This window comes from Engystomops pustulosus, chromosome 3, assembly GCF_040894005.1.
Source record: "Engystomops pustulosus chromosome 3, aEngPut4.maternal, whole genome shotgun sequence".
Classification (NCBI taxonomy): domain Eukaryota; kingdom Metazoa; phylum Chordata; class Amphibia; order Anura; family Leptodactylidae; genus Engystomops; species Engystomops pustulosus.
The window spans coordinates 89,256,437-89,279,274 of NC_092413.1; the positions used below are offsets into that span (position 1 = coordinate 89,256,437).

General features: G+C 42.6%; 1 protein-coding gene across 3 annotated transcripts in view; it reads left to right on the plus strand.

Annotated features, from left to right (window-relative positions):
* The window catches only part of LOC140121599 (T-cell activation Rho GTPase-activating protein-like), a 91,705-nt gene that overhangs the window by 30,231 nt on the left and 38,636 nt on the right, over nt 1–22,838 (plus strand). Inside the window, exons 2-3 of one of the 3 annotated variants that reach the window (XM_072141367.1) lie at nt 2,616–2,698; nt 22,029–22,199. In XM_072141367.1, the coding sequence (XP_071997468.1) occupies nt 2,616–2,698; nt 22,029–22,199 (254 nt within the window). Of the gene's footprint in view, nt 1–2,615; nt 2,699–9,226; nt 9,284–22,028; nt 22,200–22,838 lie in introns of those variants that run through there. The other 2 variants (XM_072141369.1, XM_072141368.1) reach the window with 2 other exon arrangements.

Sequence of the window (22,838 nt, forward strand, 5' to 3'; positions counted from 1 at the left end):
AGTGAGGGAGGTCTGTGAAGGCGATGGTGGTGGGTGAACACTGCCGCCGGCAACACTGCCCGGGACACAGCGGTGGTTTTGATGACAGCAAGGCGAGGTGAGCTGCGATCGGCCTGAACACCGCTCCACATAGGGGGCTGCAATCTGCTGCCGAGGCGGGATTTCCATCCCGCATCATGGCAGATGCGGCCCTGGGTACAACACAGTCCCGAAAAGGTGTGTATGGAAGTTACACCAAGATAAAGCCAGGAAGGTAAGAATCAAGTTTAGGTTTTGTGATTCAGTAAACAGGACATTTTGTATTTTATGTGATATGTGCTGTTCTATAGCTCATTAGTACAATAAATTAAGTTTTAAACTTACTGTAACTTGTTTAGTTTACATTATTGTCTACACTGATTTCACTTAGAATCTTTAATCCTGGAGGTGCTAAATGATGTGGGAAACATAGCTTGTAATATTACTTCTAAAAATATTTAGGAACCATTCCATATAGTATCAAACACCTAGGCAATAAAATGCACTAAAGGGAAGGGCTGCTGTTCTTTGTCATGATTTGATCCATACAGCCATAGACCTTCTGGCTGTCAATGGACTAATTTCTTATGACGCAGTCTCCCCTTATTGTCTCACCATATCCTAGTGCTAATAAATAACACCTATCATACGGTTCATCATTTTGTAGCCCAGGGCCAACAGTAGTCAGGATATACAAAATAATCGGATTGATCTCAGCCGTCTTCAGTGTTTGGTTTCCTGTTTGAACAGTGCCAATCCAGATCTGTAGGACCTGTAGGACCTGACAGATACTTTAATATTAAAACCTATGTTTTATTTATAGTAAATGTGCATTCTACTGTTTTCCTATTGATTTTTTTTGGATGTACTTTGACTTGAGTAACAAGTCAGCCAACAGGGTAACTCCTTTTTGGCTTGTCTATATCTATTAGTCTGCTAAATGATGTGGAGGAGTTTGGTCATCCAGCACAGAGGAACCTTGATGGGAGATTTACCAGAAGTGTCTGAGGTAAAACTGTTATAGTTGCCCGTGGAAACCATATGCACTATATATTGCACTCATGGGCGTAACTTGAGGGGGTGCAGAGGGTGGGCCCATGAGGTTTAGGGGTTCATAAGGTGTCAATTTCCCATATGAGAAGACTAGTACTACATACCATACAATATAGTCAGGGGCCTTGCACAGACTTTGCACTGGGGCGCATCAGCTTGAAGTTACGCCACTGATTGCACTGCTACATTTTTGTTATGGATGTTATCCTTTGAAGTACAAAAGTTACGGAAATCAATTAATACAATTATTCACTTACTGGGGGTAGGATGCCACCTACACTAATGGAAACATTGTGTAGGTGATCAACTCATACTGTACTGTAAGAAAAAGACTTAGTCACATTGGTTATTTCAAATTACACATGTTAAGTTGGTGTGAACACTCGCTCATTAGGGACTTATTGCTTTATACTACAAATGAGAAATGATTACTGTAATTAAGCTGATTCTTGTTAGCTATTGGTTTACCAGCATTTAGAGATATTTTCCCCTAAAATCAGAAAATTGGCAACAATAATAGAAGTTTGCTTCACAGTTTGATGTGACTTTAAAAGTTTAAGCAAATCTGACTTGCATTCATGGAACAATAAACATAAAGATATAAACAATAAACATAAAGATATAAACAATAAACATAAAGATATAGTAATTTTGTCTAATTATAAAACATAAGAAAATATCCCAAATATAACAGTGACAAGATTTAGGACATTTTTATGACATGACCTCTGCTTATCTTGACATCTAACCATATGACTGCTCTAGTAGCACAATTATATTATTTTAGCCTAAAATCTGTATCACCACTGTAGTACATATGAAGGACAACCTAGTATTGCCCCTACTGTAGTATCAACCATGAAAGTATGAGTTACCCCTCTTGGCTGAAGATTGGTGTATAAAAAAAATGTATTGTTTTTTTGCAGTGCAAAAATAAGAAAAAACAAATATTTGTGGGCATACAATCACATTTGTAAAAGAATCTTATTTTTGACATAAACACACTAATCTCAAACCTGGTGAGAGACTGCTTACATCTACCACTACTAAAATTAGTTTTTCCAGTACATGGATGCTCTATCTTTAAGGTTACATTCACACTGCTGTATGGAGGACGTAGATACGGCATAAATACGTCCCCCATACATGGCAATGTGCACACGTGTGGCACCATACCATTCTGTAGCCGGGAGAAAGATAGATGTTCTATCTTACCCCGGAATACGGCGCCATGTGCCATATATCTCTATGGAGAGGGGCGGGGTGAGCAGGACCTCCTCCTCTCCCCGGCGCCAACGTGTGCCCGCCATGCTACGGTACGGTGGGCACATATTAGTGTGATTGTAGCCTAAGTTTGTTGCAGCTGATGGTTGTTACACTCCAGCTGTGTAAGTTTATGGTTTGATATGCTGCATGCTACCTAGCGATTACACTAGCTTTTTCACTTTTCTGGAATTCCTGGAACTGGTTTGTAATAATTTTAGCGGCGGCTTCCTTCTATTAAACCCACAAAACAGACTAATTTTTTATTTTGTTTCTTTCAGCACAAGTCACTTGCTCAACGAAGATGTTCAGCACCTTCCCTTGTGCTTCCTAAGGCTCTAAGCAAACCATGGTCATCAGGAAGGTACAAGAGATACCCAGTGTTGTGCATTAATATACATACCTTAAAATGTGATTTAGAAAGGAATCAACATGTCTTGCTTTCTGAGGCATATTGTAAGTGTTAAACGCCATACACATGCAGTCAGCATTATCCTGCAGAGCAATCCAAACACTTTTAGGCAGTGTGTTTGACAGTGTATTTTAGAATCAACTGCATCTTCTACATGACCTTTACTTGATTATTCATCCAGGGGTAGGTTCCCTGGGTCTGATGCACACCCCCACTTGTGGCAGTGCGAACCGTTTTATATTTACATACATAGGTTATGTCATATATACCTGATAGGGCACATCTTCCCTACCTGCTCCAATATTTTACAGAATCAATAGTACCTGCATCTTTAAGAAGTGGGTGGTGTTGATTACTAGAATGCAGCACAGGGCTCCTTCTCTGAGCTCCAGGGTGGCCAGCAATTCTTCTGGCTGTAGCCCATTGCTCTGCATGGTTTGTTTTGTAATAATAATAGGCTCAATCTACAGCCAATTGTCTTTCTCCTTGGAATTTTTACATAAAAACTGGATAGTTCATCAAGCTGATTTTATCCTGATATTAGTTTTTGATCGATTGATGACCACATGACCTCATATTTAACCCCTTCATGACTGATGGCCTTTGTGCCTGAATGTTGAGGTAAATTTTTGCAGTTCTGTTACGTGCTTCTTAGACATTGGGTCTCATTTACTAAGGGTCTGTCAGACACATTTTCTTTGGGTTTCCTGATGATTTCCATTTTTGCGCCGAATTGCCCCGGGATTTTGTCGCACGTGATCAGATTTTGGCGCATTTGCGCCAGCTTGCGCGCGACAGAAATCGGGTGGCATGGCCGTCGGACCACCCGACGGATTGGGACAAACTGCGGAATTTAAAAAAGGAATTGTGTCGCAAGATCAAGCACTCACATGCACCAGGAAGAAGAAGGTAAACTCCGGCAGACCTCAGCGCTGAAGCGATGCAGGAACTCGGGCGCACGATCTAAATGAATCGCAGCAGACCCGAATCCTCGTCGGACAACAAACCGCGGGATCATGACAGGACCAGGTAAGTAAATGTACCCCAATATCTCTGGAAAAGCTTTACATATCATAACAAAGTTTAACTTGATAGGATAGTTTTATTAATTACGTTAATTTGTCAATAATTGACTACAAATGTGAAAAAATAAGCTTTTTTTTGTCATTTTTCCAATTAAAGTTTTTTAAACAAGTAGTAAATTTTATCAAAATATGTTATAAATATGTACAGCATTATTCCATCACACTTTCCTAGGTTCAGATGCCGGGGGGCATGCATTTCTGCAAAGTGAAAATTAATGTCTCCTAAAGCTTCTTCTACATTCTGGCCGGAGGGGGGCACATTTCAAACGTTTTGAAGGGGAGATTCTTTTGTTTAAAATGAATTAAACATTATGATTCTATATGCCAGGGTTCAGGGGATATGGCCGTTTGAATTTGTTCACAGTCAAAACAGTTATAAACATTCTTTCTGCAAGGGGCATGTGCAAATAGGAGGTATATAGCCGTATGGCAGTCTTGAAGGGGGTTAATTTGCATGCAGCAAAGTGTATGAGCTGCACTTTTTCCACCAGTATTTGTATATTAGGCTATATAAATTATAAAGCAATAAATCATTGATACCTTCCCGGTAATCAAAGTGGGCGATGACTACAGGCCCTAGGACTTTGGGTGGCCACTCCCTAGATCTCATTTCTATCTAGCTGTTCTGCTGGTAATATATGTGTACCGGCTCCCGACAATACATATTACAATGTATCTTCCAGGACAAGTGAGTCCTCCAAAGGTCCTGAAAGGACAGCACAGTGCACAGGTACTTTGGACATGGCACAACACTACTACCCATATTCTCTCTATATAAATATGAGCACAACAAAACACTACTACATTCTTATCTACTGTTATTCATAAGATGATTGGTTAGTACAGGCGGTCCCCTACTTAAGAACACCTGACGTACTGACGACCCCTAGTTACAAACAGACCTCTGGTAATTGGCAATTTACTGTAGCCCTAGTCTACAATAAAAAGCTATAACAATTATTAAAGGTGTGTGCCCTTAAGATTTATTGTTAATCCCGGTTCTTATGACAACCCAACATTTTAAAAATCCAATTGTCACAAAGACCAAAAAACATTTGTCTGGGGTTACAATTTTATAAAATATACAGATTTAACTTAAGAACAAATCTACAGAATCTTGTACGTAACCCAGGGACTGTCTGTATAATCAATATCTACCATATACTGTATGGTCACTACATGGTGGTGAAATGTATATACCTGTGTTGGAGGCCACTGGGGGAATTGACCCCTCTTTGCTGAACCCCGAGCTATGCCTCTGTTCACAAAGCATTAAAATGTACATCAAACAACCTTTAGTTCTGTAGAAAACATTAGTGATTCTGGTGTACCTGATGACTATTTTATACTTTGAGAACACAAAGGTGAATTTGCCACTTTTTCTATTGCTGCATTGAAGTGACCTAATTCTAGGGTATTTCCCTCATACATTTTAATAATAAAACGTAATTTCTGTTATTTGCTTTCAAACTTGTTTTCACACCTAAGAGCTGTGGGAAGACATTAAAGGTTAATGTTTCTATAAGGAAAGTACGCAACCCAACATCTTTCACATAAGGTCCTTTCACTAGGCCAAAAAAAAAAACTATAAAAAAATCCTACACACATCCTTTTTTGCAATGCATATCCTATACATACTATTTAGTATAGGCAGATAATGGATTTGTATGATTTAAAACATTTTATTTACCAAGCTGTCTACACCAGAATTCTGGAGTAATGAGCGCTAAAACTGACTAAAATAGAAGGTGCCACATTAATTAAAAGGAACCTGTCGCTAGAGGGCCATTTTTAGCTGGAGAAAGGTTCCTACAGAAACAGTACTGTATATTCCACATATGTTTTTTAAAAAAGCTTTGCGTTATATGGTTATTGAAATAAACTATTTTAAACTTTACATGTTTGGGGGGAGGGGGGGGGTAAATTGTAACGTTTGTCTGCCCCTCGATTCCTTTTCCCATCGTCCTTACTTGTTGTTTCACCACCCCTCGGCCATCCTCTCTCTCTTCCTCCCTCCATCTGATGACAGACGGTATTCTCAGCTTGCCCAGTGAGTCCTTTCCCTCTGGCCAGTACATTGAGGCAGCTTACTGCATCTCCATTCTTGGCACACATTCAACTGGGCCGAGGAACAAGGGCAAGCTGCCTTCACTTCTCAGAGCACATGTCAGAGGAAGAGGGCTTACAGCACAAGAAAAAGAATAGCTTGCTTTAGTTAGTAGATATCATCATTGGGAGGGAGAAAAAGGAGGTGGAGTTAAGAGCAACTACCGAGGATCATGGGAGGAGGGATCCAGGAGCAGATGAATGTTAGTATTAGAAATGCTTTCCACTGGGGCTCAGCTGAAGAATCTGGCAGGGAGTCAAGTAAAGTTTCAGATAGTTTATTTTAATAACCATATACTGCACAGTTTAAAAAAAAAAAAACATATGTGGAATATGCTGTACTGTTTCTGTGGTAATCCGTCTCCAGCCCTCAGTTGACAGGTACCTTTAAGGAAAATCTACCAGTTAATTTAACCTCTAAAAAGCACCACCAGTTCTGTGAAAAGGTTAGAAAGATTAAAGCCAAATACTATAAGAGATATTAGCCGGCTGATTCCTTGTAAAAAAAACTATATAATCTTTATGTAAATTTGGGGAGTTCTCTCCCATTGAGTTTATAACAGTTTCCCTTGTTTTCATTATAAATTACTGGTGTGTGGTGACTTGTTGCTATGATGTCTTCCACAGACTCCACACAGAAAATAGAGAATCCATTGCATTACTATTTTCTGCAGTCTGTATGTAACATCTGTTCCCATTTGGGCTTCCGCACTGTCCTCTGCCTGGAAAGTACCTTAGAATATGCACAGCTGACTTAGTTTGAAATTGTCCTGGATTAGTATGAGCACTGCCTTACTTCACTCTTCATTACAGGGGCGTAACTAGGAAAAGCAGGGCCCCATAGCAGATTTCTGCATGGGGCCCCCCTTCCCTTCAAAAAATATTTATACATATTTGTACAAACACTCTTATACACTCATACACACACACGTATACACTTAAATATATACACATAACATTCTGCACTCACTTTTATATACTTTTATATACATTCACACACATGTATGGGGGATGTATATACGGCCGACGTATGTACGGCCGATATACGTCCCCCATACACTTCTATGGGCTCACGGCCCTGTACGGTAGCAGTACAGTGCAGCACACGTGCGGCACCGTACTGCTCCGTAGCCCGGGAAAACATAGGACATGTTCTACCATTTCCCGTGATACGGCGCCGTGCGCTGTATCTTCCTATGGAGAGGGGCGGGGGTGAGCAGCGCTCATCCCCTGCTCCTCTCTGCAGCATCGATGTATGCTCACCGTACTACGGTACGGCGGGCATCCATCATGTGAATGTAGCCTTATACAGTATATACACACATACAGTATGTACACATTTATACATTTAAACACACACAGTATATACATCAAATTGGCATACATACTGTATATATGCATACATACAGTATATATGCATCAAATACTTTTACATACAGTATACACCCACTGTGTATGTGTTATACACATACATGAAGTATAAAACACTATTTACACACTTCATATACATATAGCATACACACATACATACAACATAAACATCATATATACACACATACACACCATATATATATCTACATAAAGCTTATACACATGGTATATACCGTGTTTACATGCATACTGCATATACACACAGTATATACATGCATACATACAGTATATCCAACATATACACATGCATACAGTATATACAGCATATACACAACATGGAGTACCGGTATATATAAACAACATACAGTGTATACACACATACATACAGTATGTTCAGCATATACACAAACATACATACATGCATACAGTATATACAGCATATACACACACATGCATACAGCATATGCACACACATGCATACAGTATATTAAGAATATACACTCATGCATACATTATATACAACATATACACACATGTATACAACATATACACACATACATACAGGTATATATATACACATACAGCAAATACACACACACACATACATCATATACATATATACAGCATATACACACATGCTTACAGAATATACACACATAACATACAGTATATACACAACATACAGTATTTTCAACATATACACCCACATGCATACAGTATATACACATATATGCATACAGCTTAGACACACATACTTACAGTATATTCAACATATACACACATATATAAAGTATGTATACACACATACAGCAAATACACACACAGCATATACACACATACATATAGCATATACACACACATACTTATAACTATGCATACATATAAAAGGTTTTACTTGCATTTTTGGCATACAGGTTGCTGGATCATGTAGGTGGCTGCATCTTCGGGCGGGTAGGTGTCAGCGGGCCACGCTCCTGGCTCTGGCATTGTGTGGGCAGGGAGGTGGCTGTGGCTGCGGAGGGGCAGGGGGCTGTGGCCGTGGACAGGGAGGCGACTGTGGCTGTGGACAGGGGAGCGGCTGTGGATGCAAACGGGGAGGAGGGCGGCTGTGTGGTCGGGGAGGAGGGCGGCTGTGTGGTCGGGGAGGAGGGCGGCTGTGTGGTCGGGGAGGAGGGCGGCTGTGTGGTCGGGGAGGAGGGCGGCTGTGTGGTCGGGGAGGAGGGCGGCTGTGTGGTCGGGGAGGAGGGCGGCTGTGTGGTCGGGGAGGAGGGTGGCTGTGTGGTCGAGGAGGCGGGTGGCTGTGGGGTCGGGGAGGCAGGCGCAAAGGTGGGGTCAGGGAGGTGGGGTTGTAGAGGCGGCCATGGGTGGGGGGCTGTGGGGGTGGGGAAGAGAGAAGGTGGCAGTGAGGTGCAGGGAGGTGGATGTGTTATTAAATGACATCGTCCAGCGAGAAGCGGGTGGGCATGTGTGCGGGCTGCGGAGAAGGTGCGTAGACGGGCCTGGTTGCTCTGCCTCTGCGCCCCTGTCATGAGGGAGGGATGGGCCCAGGAGGGATGGGCCCGGGAGAGCAGCGTTGATAATTTTGACTCTATCCCGGGCCCCTAAGCAGCGCGGGGCTGGTAGCGCCCACTATGGCTGCTATGGCTGTTGTTACGCCACTGCTTCATTATTTTAATTGATTTCCTCCACACCCATCTGTCTTCTGTTGATTTTGTTCTGGGGTGTAGACGGACCCCTCATTTTCGCGATCTGCGGGGGTTTCAGCACTGAGACCCCCACTGATTAACAACTTAGCCCCTTCGTGGGAGAACCCCCTTAATGCGATCTTACAACTATGGGAACCCTGAAGCCTACTATCATGGCTTATGCTCCCTTTCTTTTTTCCTTACAAAATATCCTAGGTACAGGCGGTCCCCTACTTAAGAACACCCGACTTACAGACGACCCAAAGTTACAAACGGACCTCTGGATGTTGGTAATATACTGTATTTTAGTCCCAGGCTAAATTGATCACCTGTAACAGTTATCAAAAGTGTCTGCATTTAAGATTTATTGTTAATCCTTGTTTTTATTACAACCCAAAAATTTTAAAATCCAATTGTCACAGAGACCAAAAAATTTTTGGCTGGGGTTACAATAATAAAATATACAGTTCTGACTTGCATACAAATTCGATTTAAGAACAAACCTGCAGAACATATCTTGTACGTAACCCGGAGACTGCCTGTATTCATCATGGGTTTTCTTACCCTCAAAAATCTCTAAAATATGAAATCAGATGTCTGTGTCAAAGTCTTCAAAGATCTTCATAAGATGTGAATTAAAAAGGTCAGAAATGTTGCCAGTGAACTTCACAAACAGGAAGCTTATAAATAGTAATAGAAAGTTGAGAGTGATCTCATGACTTGGAGTTCCCCTTAACCATACACATGACATTAATGAAATAGATGAAAGAAAAATACCTAAATTGTGAATGTCAGATTAGAATTTCGTAATTTACAAGTTGTACTGTACCAAGGTTTTCTTGATCAAGGCTATACATATAGGAGCATACTTGGCTAAGTGCGCCAGCATATGATGTTTCCTCACCTCCCGCTGGATTTATCAGGAGGATCTGGTCTCCTGATTGATCCCAGTGAGCTGCAGCGCTGTTCTGGTGAGGCAGTCCTACACTAGTTTTGGCCTGGCATAGACTATAGTTAAAGGACACCTGTCATCAGGTCTCTGCCACTAGTCCTGTCACCTCTACCTGTTGGAGCAGCTCACAAGGATCCCATCCCAGCCTTTATCTAGTTATTTCATACATTAATCATTGTAAAATCATCTATTCTTTATCATGTAAATGAGGCTGGTCACATGGTCAGAGGCAGTGATGTCACCCCTGTTCCCCCTCCCCTCTCCTCCCCCTGCTCATGTCTGTGTGTAATGTATAGTAAAGCATGGCTAGTGTGAGTGCTGTACCTGCTGACATGCTGCATCCTCCTAATATACAGGTGAGAGACACAGACATCAGCTACACATGAATCTGACAGGTTCTGCTGTAACATGGCTGCCTGGAGCTGCTGTATCTCTCCTAAACACACACATATGCACACACAGGCTGCAGGGGGCGTGGCCACCAGCACCAGGGAGCACATCATTATACAGCCTCACATCATTATACAGGCTGTCAGTCAAGCACTGGGGGTGTGGCTGTGCCTCCCACTCATGAATAGAGTGGACAGCTTGAATATGCTAATGCTTCATTGGACATTTCACAGGTCATTTGCATACAGCTTTAGGACCTCATTGCTTAGGTTTACAGGCATGTAGAGGGACAATGAAGGGATAGAGGCAATGCTCTCTAATGGCAGTTTATGAAAATATATTTAGTTTAGGGGGGTTATTTTGCATGACGGGTTCTCTTTAAGGGCTCAGGCTATAGCTTGTGCACAGGCCCACTTCACATCCCTCCAGTCCTATTTGGCGTGGATATGGCATAGTTGGGGAAATAGGTGCAATTCCTGGCCGTGCGCCAGATTTCAGGCATTCAAGCCTTGATACTGTAAATATACACATAATTTATTGTAACAAAAAGACTAGTTCGACAGAACTTAATCTTAAAGAGGGCCTGTCACCAGAATTTTACCCCTCCATCAGTAATACCTGCTTGTACAGGGTTTAAATCCTCCCCATATCACCTAAAATTGTCTGCCACCGTGACACTTTACCTTAATTACAGACATTTTTGTGATATGCAAATGAGTAGACAATGCTGCCAGTGAAACACACCTTCTTCTTTTGATTGACAGCTCAGTGTCTCTTCAAATCTCAGCCTAAACAGACAGGAGGTCCTTTCTCTGTCCACTTCCAGTCCTTACCAGATTTCTGCCCCTCTCTCTCCATGGTGAATTTAGCAGTGAGCACTGTGTGGGAAATTACAGGTCTTCTCACCATTTCACGCAACCTGTGTTAGGTGGAGACAACTGGTGGTGGGCGAGGCCAACATAGACAATGGCAGAAAAAGTTTGTTGGGGGGTGTAATTTTTCTTGATGGCAGGTTCTTGTTCTTGATGACAGGTTCCCTTTAAAATGGAGCAAATTGGAATTTAATTTCAAAATGTTTGCTCTTTGAAGACACAGTACAGAAAGGTTAGTCTATCCTTACAAATACACATACACTTTTATCTTGTGTTTGGGTATGCTTATATGAAAACAGAATAACATTTTCATGTAGCTTAAATAAAAACACTTAGCACATGCTGCATTTTTTTAAGGCATTGGACCCAAAACAATGAAAAAAATTAGAAAACACATGAAAAAGGTTTACAGTTTGTAGAACATTTTACATCTAAAATCTGGCTGAAAAAAACTCAGGCGAAATGCGCACAAATGTATTTGATACATTCCATATAAGTCCAATAATCCAATCCACCAAAGAATTGTGCGCACACATCCCACGCTGCAGAAAACTATTGCTATATGCATGGGGCTAAGTTCCACAAAAAAATTGTAATTTCCACTTAAGGCAGTATAGCAGATTTTACAGCCTGTTTTGCACCAAAAGTTGTCTAAAACATCTCTCACCATATTTATCAAAAGGTTTCAGACAGTTTTAAGGCACTTTTGCAACCAGTGTGGCAGTGCTATGTAAAAGGGGCATGATCTCTTCTAAGGGGTATGGCCAGGGCTGGCCACTGGGTATACCTGGGCAAATGACGAGGCAAAGAGCTGCTGGGGGGCCCACATAAGGTCGTACATAAGGAATCTATATGTTTCTAATTAATCTATAGGGTGTGAGGTGGGCAAATAACCATGAGAGAGCTGTTCAGTATGATAAACTAGGGAATATTTTAGGGAACAGGAGACTGTTTTAGCTTCTGAATGTTTAACCCCTTAAGGACGGAGGGTTTTCCAGCTCATTTCTCGCTCTCCAACTTCAAAAATCCATAACTTTTTCATTTTTACGTGTACAGACCTGTGTGAGGGCTTATTTTGTGCGTAACAAATTTTACTTTCCCGTAATGTTATTTATTTTAACATGCCGTGTACTGCGAAGCTGAAAAAAAATTCCAAATGTGGAAAAATTGAAAAAAAACCGTACGTTCTTGTGGGCTCAGTTTTTACGAAATTCACTCTTCGCTCCAAATAACACGCCTACTTTATTCTTTGGTTCGGTGCGATCGCGGTGATGCCAAATTTATATAGGTTTTATTGTGTTTTAATACATTTTAAAAAATTAAACGAATGTGTACAAAAGAGAAAAAAATTTTTTTGCCATCTTCTGACGCTAATAACTTTTTCATACTTTGGCGCACGGAAATGTGTGAGGGGTCATTTTTTGCGAAATGAGGCGACGTTTTCATTGCTACCATTTTGAGGTCTGTGCGACATTTTGATCATTTTTTATTTCATTTTTTATGTTATGTAAAAAGGTGTAAAAGTCGCATTTTGGACATTTGGGCGCCATTTCCCGCCTCGGAGGTCACCGCCGGCCGTAACCGTTTTTATATTTTGATAGATCGGGCATTTTGGGACGCGGCGATACCTAATATGTCTGTGATTTTTACTGTTTGTTATGTTTTATATCCGTTCTAGGGAAAGGGGGGTGATTTGAACTTTTAATATTTTATTAATTTTTTTTATTTTTTAAACTTTTTTTTTTCTTTTTTTTTTCACTATTTTTTAGACCATCTAGGGTACATTAACCCTAGATGATCAGATCGCTCCTACCATATACTGCAATACTACAGTATTGCAATATATGGCGTTTTTGCAGGTCTTACATTACAATGAGCCACTGGCTCATTGTAACGAACCTGCATAAACCATGTAGCCTCGTGTAAAGAGAAGACCCGAGGCTACCATGGTAACCGATCGCCGCCCCCCGATGACGTTCGGGGGCGTGGCGATCGAAAAAAAGATGGCGGCGCCCGCGCGCCGCCATCTTTTAAACGCCGCCCGCGACTTTGCGGGCGGCGTTTAGAGGGTTAATAGCCGCGATCGGTGCAAGCACCGACCGCGGTTATTAGCGGTGGGGGTTTTGTGCAAAATGCAAAAACCCCCACCTCTGTATGAAGAGGACTCAGCCCGTGAGCCCTCTTCATACATCCCTTATACCTCTGCGCCGTAGAGCTACGGCGCAGAGCGTTAAGGGGTTAATGCCGCCACATGAGTTCACTGCAAAGGGCCCAACCTGGCTCTGCTACCCAGGGACCTACTGAAACCTGGGGCTGACTTTGGGTATGACCTAAGTCATGAAAAATATCTGTAACAACAATGTTTGCATAGCAACTAAAAGGAGGTGCAAAGTATGACTATACAGTCATAAAATATGCTACATTTGTCACCCAGTGTTAGACACTGATAAATCTGGTGAAGCATAAGTTTGTTTACATAGGGGCGTATTTATCAAAAGTGTCTAAAAAAAAAAAAGAGTTTGACTAGACAGTCTTATGCTGCAGAAAATTTATCAAAGCGCCTGGATGCTAAATCTGATGTAGTATAAAACTATAAGACTTTACACCTATTATTAATTGGTGCAGAAAATGCTACTTTTTTGTCAGGGATTTTGTTGCACATTAGGCCATGCCCCATTGTAGACTAGACCACTTTGCTTTAACTGAGGACATGCTTATTTTGGCACATCTGTCACTAAAGTTTCGGAAATCTTTTAATAAATGTTTTGCCAGGGTGTTCTAGACAGTTTTTTGCATGAATTCAAACTGAATTCTGTTGAAAACAGATTCAAAAATCTGCCCCATAATGCATAATACTCATCTATCTGTGAACCTACTGGCACTTTTGATAAATCTTGCACACTATGTTTAAAATCATGTGATTTAAGCATAAGGGTGTTTCGCACATAGTACTTCTTCAAAAACTTCCCCTAAAAGTATGACATTTTTCTAAGTAGTCTTTTGATCTTTGTGTAAAATGGATTAAGATTGGAATGGAAAATGTAAAACAATAGGAGGCATCAAGAGCAAGAGGATTGGAGGGGGAGGACAAAAGTTGTTTTCTAGGTGGATGGTTGCTTTAATTCACACATTGGGGCTCATTTAGTAGGGGTTGTGCACTGCACTTTTGTCGGACTGTTCACCTTCTTTGAGGCTAAAACGGCTTGCACAGGTATTCAAGAAGTGTGTGCGCTGGGATTGTGGCACACGCGACCCTTTCTTGGTGCAGCTGCGCTGGCTTCCATGCTACACAATTTAGGGGGCATGCCATCAGACTTTCTGAATGATTTGGACTGAGCACTGTATTATATCGGAAGCGACACATGCATGATTTTGGGCGCACTTTCGGACAATGCACTTTCTGTGAGCTCCAATGACCGGGTAAGTAAATCTGCCCCATTGTACAGTACAGCAAAACAAATGGATGGATACAAAAAGGGTGGGCTAATATTATTCTAGATGCCTCATGTTAAACTCAAGGCCCATGAGGTGAATATGGTCATATGCTTATCATATTGACGCTCTCCTGCCCAGGCAAGGGGCACACTACGTGCCAGTAGTACGGCATGCTTGCCCCAACACTACCTGACCTGATGCTGGTGGAGCAGAGAGTGTGCTTCATACCCTGATCTGTACTAGCGCTGCAGAGTATCTCAGCATAATGTTGTATTGGGGGTGTAATAAACATAGCTCCCAACCATCCCAGATTTGGTGGGACCAGGGCCACATCTGCCATGAGGCAGGGTGATGATGGCGCCTCTGGTGGGATATTGCAGACCCGTGTGGGTGGTGGCTTATAGTATGGATTTGCCAAACTCTGGCAAGTTCGTACTCACTAACATCAATAACATTGGTGCCTTAAAGACGGTGATGTAATTGACAGGCAGAGCGGTACCTCTATGCACCACTCTGCAGGTCACAGGCCAGTTTGCATGATGTCGTCATCCAACACACCAGTCTGCGTGCCTTCACAGACAACGCGGCATCCAGGGGGAGAAGAGGTTGAGATGGCAGCGGCACGGCTTGCTGGAGCCTGAAAGTATTAGGTTTATTATTTTTTGTGGCTGTCATGGCTGTATATGCTATGTACTGGGGGTTCTGTTTAACTATCTACTGTGGGGCTATGTATACTATCTATTAGGGGACTGTGAATGTTATCGACTGGGTAGATTGTGTATACTATCTCTACTGGTGGGGCTGTGTGTACTGTCTACTGGGGGGTTGCATATAATGTCTACTGGGGTTGTTGTGGCTCTACATATTGTCCACTGAGGTTTGCATGGCTCTTAATATTGTCTACTGGGGGGTGGCGTGGCTCAAAACACTGTCTACAAGGGTTGGAGTGGCTCTATATACTGTCTACTGGGGGGTGACTCGATATACTGTCTACAGGGGGTGGTTTTGCTCTATATATTCTCTACTGGGGTGGTTTGGCTCTATATACTGTCTATGAGAGATCTGTTCATAGCCGGTAGATTATAATTAAACTGGGTAGCCTTAAATGGAGTACTGTATATCATTTAGTTTGGGAGTATGTATAGAAGGGCTTTTATAAATGAATTAAGGGAATTGTATTTAAATAACACAGGTATATGGAGCTAAAGACATTTGACTGTCAATTCAGTAGAGGTAAACCTTAGCCAGGAGAAATCCTAAAGAACTCCTCTTCCTGGTTGAGCAGACCATCACCTGTAAGGTACAAGATACTAGATGTCAGTAATGTCTGTGTCATCGACAGACTACTAGTGTGTTAGGCAGCAGCATCAGACGTGGAGGGGGTGACTAGAATCGGCCCTGGGTGGGACAGTCCCGGTTTTACACTGGAGCCAAGGGATCAGGATGAGGCGGCATCAGCTTCTTGCTACCTCCATGCATGTCTGCTTCTCTGTAGCTCTTCCACAGGGCTGGCCCGCCACCCTCCTCTGAGTCAGTTCAGAGCCCCGTTATCAGAAGAGGAAGAAGGACTGTGGGGCAGCAACGAAAAAATAAAAAACAATGTTTTTTTTGTTATGTAATAGAGTTACAGGAGAAGGGCAGGGGCCACAATATAAAAAGTATGCAGGACAGGAGCAAGCCCGTTGCTAGCACCCTGCTTACCCAGGCAAGTGCTGGGGGCATTGCTTGGGGGGCCAACTCAGTCGCCGAAAAAAGAATTTGGCCCCCTGATCAATTGTACCAGTGCTACTTTAAGACACTGGTACAAATGATCACTTTATGGGTCGTGTAGTGTACTGCCTCTATGCTGTGCTAGTCGGGAGTACAGCATAGAGGCAGAATCCAAAACTAACCTTTCCTCATTCCCCCGAGCCGCCGCGTACAGCAGGCACATGAATAAAGAAGGCGGCTGCAGGCGCTGCTTTGGGGGAACAAGGAAAGGTGAAGGTTTTTTTTTGTTTCCCAGAGTGGGGGGCACAGTGTGCCTTATGGGAGGAGGGGGCAGTGTGCCTTATGGGGGGCATTGTGCCTTATGGAGAAGAGACAGTGTGACTTATGGGGGTAACAGTGTGCCTTATGGGAGGGGGGGCAGTGTGCCTTATGGGAGGGGGGGCAGTGTGCCTTATGGGAGGGGGGGCAGTGTGCCTTATGGGAGGGGGGGCAGTGTGCCTTATGGGAGGGGGGACAGTGTGCCTTATGGGAGGGGGGACAGTGTGCCTTATGGGAGGGGGGACAGTGTGCCTTATGGAAGGGGGGACAGTGTGCCTTATGGAAGGGGGGACAGTGTGCCTTATGGAAGGGGGGACAGTGTGCCTTATGGGTGGGGGAACAGTGTGCCTTATGGGTGGGGGAACAGTGTGGCTTATGGGTGGGGGAACAGTGTGGCTTCTGGTTGGGGTGACTCTGTGGCTTATGGGGAAGGTGGCAGTGTGGCTTATGGGGGGAGGGGGCAGTGTGGCTTATGGGGGAAGGGGGAGTATGGCTTATCAATAAAGGTGCAGTGTGCTGTATATGGAAAGACAGTGGGTCTTATATGGGGGGGCAGTGTGCCTTATATGGGGGGGACAGTGTGCCTTTATGGGGGGGACAGTGTCGCTTATGGAGGGACAGTGTGGCTACAGGTAGGACAGTGTGGCTACAGGTAGGGAGGGACAGTGTGGCTACTGTGTAGCGGGGGGAGGGACAGTGTGACTACTGGGGGGAGCCAGTGTGGCGCTGGGACTGAGTTTTCTGAAAAGGATCCCACTAAGGCTCTGTTGCCCAGGGGCCTACTTAAACCTGGAGCCAGCCCTGGACAGTAGCCCACAATATGAGGAGTATGGAGGACAGGAGGCCACAATATGAGGGGGATAGAGGACAGGAGGCCACAATATGAGGGGGATAGAGGACAGGTGGCCACAATATGAGGGGGATAGAGGACAGAAGGCCACAATATGAGGGGGATAGAGGACAGTAGGCCATAATATGAGGGGGATACAGGACAGGAGGCCATAATATGAGGGGGATAGAGGACAGGAGGCCACAATATGAGGGGGATAGAGGACAGGAGGCCACAATATGAGGGGGATAGAGGGCAGGAGGCCACAATATTAGGTGGGTGGAGGACAGAAGGCCACAATATTAGAGGAGTGGAGGACAGGAGGCTGCAATATGAGGGGGGTAGAGAACAGGAGGCCAGAATATGAGGAGGGGGTGGTGGACAGGAGGCCACAGTATGAAGGAATACAGAAAGCTAGGTCAATATTAGTGTGTGGGGCCACAGATGGGTGATAAAGTAAAGAAGGGTATTATGTGGGTCTATAGTGGGCATGGGCACAATAAGTAGGCATAGTACTATGTGAGGAGGCACTAAGGTTAATATGCTTCCTCAATATGCTTGAGGAAGGGGCAATAGGTGGGACAGTAGGCGTGGTCTATGGCACAAAATGTTTTTTGTGGCACTCTACTAATGCCACCCTTTATGTCCCGCTTTCTCTTTGCCAAAATTTGGAAGGTATGAAATAAGGAGATGGTAAATGTACCTGGCTTCTTATTGTGATAAGAAGTATATTCATGTAGGACACTGGCCCTTTGGTGGCAACTATAATGTTGCTGTGGGCCTTGTTCAACACGAGTAAGTATTTTATACTTATTATTTCCTTTAAATCTACTCATTGTTTACACCCACAAATTATACCATAACTGATTTATGATACAAGTAAGATACAAATAAGTTGGTAGTTAGACAATGGCATATAACTAATTATATATTTTACTCCTCACAGCAAACAGGTGTAAAACATCACTTTCCCTCCCAGCAGGTACAGTTTAGTACATACTGATGCTTTCATGCTGCCTCTATGCCCCTTTGTCTCCAGCCAGTCCGGAAGCATTGCAAACATGTACATGGCTCACATAATGAGGAAATATCCAGTGCAGTGTCCATGAGACAGAAAAACACAACATTAGATGGTGACTGAAGTTTTTATCTTCATGATGATATCATTGGTTGTAATAGACCAGATGACCAGATTATGTCATGACCTTTATGTCACTGTGCAATAGCCACTGTTTTAAGTTCACAAGTTTTTAATTTCCTAGAGTCCCAATACTGCTGAAGGTGAAAATCACCCAGTGCTGCAATAAGTCACATGTTTAACCACCAAGCAAAAACATACAAATATCATTACATACAATCTGTAGCAATGCTTCAATAAATTTGGAATTGTATATTTTTAAATTGTAAGAAACAAAAAGTATATACTTTAGTTTTAAATTTATGTTTCCAAAAGCAATGTTATAACAATAAAGATAGATGACAGTGAAAATTGTCCATTTGCCATCCGTTTCTAGAACAGGTGGCACATGGCTGAACTAAGTGTCATACTTTTTGATAGATCAGTGCCCAGACAAGTAGTACATGTCCTAGTCAGACCTGTTAAGGTGGACTCACTTTGGCGTTTTTTCTCACAGCAATGATTTTTCACTGAATCCATTTTGATTTATGGACACTTACAGATTGGTTTTCTCTTCCTGGCTTCAGTGATTTTTCACGGATGCCTTAATGAACCATTCTTTTCAAACTTCAGTTTTTTTCATTGATCAGTGGTCAATTTAGAATCTGTTCTTTTTGTGTTCACTTACAACATAGGATCACTGAAGTGTGAAAAAGCCCATTGAAAGGAATGGTTCAGTAAGGCATCAGTGAAAAATCACTGAAGTCAGGAAGTGAAAACCAATCTGTATGTGTCCAAAAGCCAAAATGGGTTCAATGAAAAATCACTGATGTGAAAAAAAAAGTGCCAATGTGAAACTACCCTAAGTCCCCATGCACACGACTGTCAGTGAAACGTATATCCATCTGCATATGTCCCACATAGATGACTAAGGTGCCCAGGCTCTGTTCTTGTTCTGTGCCATGGGGATAGAAAGGACGGCTAGCCAGCTTGGCAGGAGACAGTCCTCTTATAGCAGGAACAAAGTAACAGTAATCAGACAGAACCAGTTTTCAGCTTGGCCGGCTCTGCTGCATCAGCAGCACAGAATCATATCCTATGTAATGGTACACAGACAACAGAACTAGAGTCTCTGTGGGAAGAGTGGGAAGGAGTCTGTGGACCCTCTGGACCACCGCGGTAGATGATGATGGTACTAGCCGACACCCGGGACCGGAGTCTAAGTGCCACCTGGTCTTAACCAGAGCCCGCCACCAGGTCGTTCCACGGGTGCAACAAGGCCCATGGGGGCAGCCAGGGAAGCAGGGTGTAGGACAGAGTTCGACCCTGGGATGACAGCAGGAGTACGACTTGGAAGGATGAGCTGGAACTCACGGCAGGGAAGCAGGCAGCAGCTAGCACACGACCCAGACAGACAGGAAAGGGCAGATCCACGGAAGAGAGCTGGTGGCTTGAAGGCGTCTGGGAACACTGGAACACAGGAGCCACCAGGAGCGTCTGGGAACACTGGAGAAATACAGGACACAGGAGCAACCAAGAACGCTGGAGGCACACAGGAAACACGGAGGCGACTGGAAACACTGGAAACAGGAAAGTGTCTGGAAACGCTAATGGGCTTTCTCTTCCTTAGGAGCAGCTTCAGGAAGCTAGGTCTGGAAACCCTGGAAGATCCTAGGAGAAGATCCGTCAAGGCAGGAAGGGAGGTGTCGGATTATAAGGGCGAGACGGATTAGCCAGCGCCAATCAGGAGGACACTGGCCCTTTAAGGCTAGGAGAGCCGGGGTGCGCGCGCCTTAGTGAGCCAGAAGGCGTGCGGCCTAGTCGGGCAGCAGGCTCGCGGCCTAGTCAGGAAGCAGGAGCATTGGAGAGGTGAGTCCGGGTCGGGGGGTTGCCACGCCACATGGAAGGGCACAGGTGTACCTGCGATCCGTACCGAGGATCGCTGGTGCGGCCGTGACATCCTAGCTTCACCTAAGGAGAGATACATTTAAACCTCAACAAAACCATTAACTCTTAGGGCCAATTCCCATCTGTGTTTAGTTTTTCCGTTTTGCAGTTTCCATTTAAATACAGATAAATAACACATCTGTTTTTTTCCATTGATTTTAATAGACTTGTAATGGTATCCATTATTATGTGTTTTTAAAAGGTGTATGAGACCTTCCATTATTTGAGTGGATAATTGAAATAAAACAATGGATGGCTATAAACTAATGAAAAATTGAAACTAAATGACACTAAGGAAAAATAAGGTATCAGTTGTTTAAGAACAGATTTATGAAAGGTATAATTTAAAAACTGATAATTTGCTATTGATGCATCTGTTTAAAATACAACCCATTTCTTTAAAAAAAAGGAAAATGCAAAATGGAAGCCTAAAGGCAGATGGGAACAGGTCCTTATATATAACATACATGACATACAGTATAAAGGTATTGCACATGATATTTCCATGGGCAGAAGGTATCATAGAAAATAAAATTAGAAAAAGACATCAGTCCATCAAGTCCAGCTTATTAAATTATAACGTGTTGATCCAGAAGAAGGCACAAACCCTGAAAGGCAGTCAAAATATTCACAGAATCTACTTTCAAAGAGTTTTATTCCCATAAAATGTGATATTATTGCTCACCAGAAAGTCATCCAGGCCTCTCTTGAACATGTACATAGAGTCGGCCATAACAACCTCCTGCGGCAGAGAGTTCCACAGTCTCACTGCTCTTACAGTAAAGAACCTTTGTCTATGGTGATGGTAGAATCGCCTCTCCTCTAGGTGTAGAGGATGCCCCCTTGTCCTGGTCACAGGCCTAGGTATAAAAAGATCTTTGCAGAGATCCTTGTACTGCCCGTTCAGGTATTTGTACATTGTAATAAGGTCTCCCCTTAAACGTCTTTTTTTAAAGCTGAATAATCCCAAGTTTTGTAATATATATAGCTCTGCAGGATGAATGAGTAGATAGATAAAACAAAATGTTTGCTTTAAATAGGGACACTTAGAGAAATTACTAAAGACCCTCCTGCGGACCATTACAGTAAAAGCATGACAATTTAATTTTTCTCTTGTAATTTCCTATTAAAATGAATGGGAGCAGCTTTTTACAGAGGACTTGCCACAAAAAATGATTGCATAACATTCCCCAAGCCCCATTATATGGGACTAACCCATATGTGGAGCCAAAGTGGAAATGTCTGAGGCTCGGTCCATGCCTTCTGCTGTGGGTAGAGGTTGGCATTAATGATGATATTTTAAAAAACAAAAGCATCAAATTCAAATCCAAAAAACTTTGTGTGAACCTAACCTTACAGCTACTTTGTCTTCAGTCAGTTAACTAGTTTCCCATCTCTTTCCCTGTTATTTTTATAGCAAAAATTGTATGAGATATAATCTTTATTATTATTTTTCAATTTCTAGGGAGAACAGTGGCTGTTCCATATCCATTGAGCAGTGTCCCTTTGTCCTGGGACTATCAAATGAAGATTCTGAGCTGATTTTGCATGAATGTATCCAGCTGACACAAAATGTAAAGACTAAGGAAAGATACCTCTTTCTCTTCAGTGATATGATCATAATCGCCAAACTGAAGTAAGATATAAATCTTAAGATCTTACAAATTGAGTATTTTAGTAACATCTAGTTAAAGATGTTAAAAATTAATCAATGCAAGACTTTATACAGATATTTATGTACAGTAACATGCAGAAAAAAACAATTTTCTTCTACTAGTCAGAAACAGCCAGAGATGAGCAATGCATGTTACCAAGTTTTATGTTGGATCCTCTTGCGCCATTGAGCAAATAGCATAAAATTAACTGTACACAAAAACACTGCAAGCTACTGTTTCTCTGGGTAATAATCAGCCATCAGAAATCTTATGTATAGGGAAGAAATGTGGGCCAAACCCTTTAACTATCTGTTAGCTCATAATGAGACATTGACGATATGCAGCTTTTATGGGTACCTAGCATACAATGACATGAATCATTTTAAATATCTACAGTTGGCAGAGGTGCCTGGTTAAACGACTTTGCGGTAATACAAGTAACTCCCGATGCAACTCTCACATTGTGATCTTAGTACAGTCATGGCCAAAAGTTTTGAGAATGACACAAATATTATATTTTCACAAGATCTGTTGCCCTCTGGTTTTATGTGTGTTTGTCAGATGTTTTTATCACATACAGAAATACAAGTGCAATCATATTATGAGTAACAAAAGCTTTC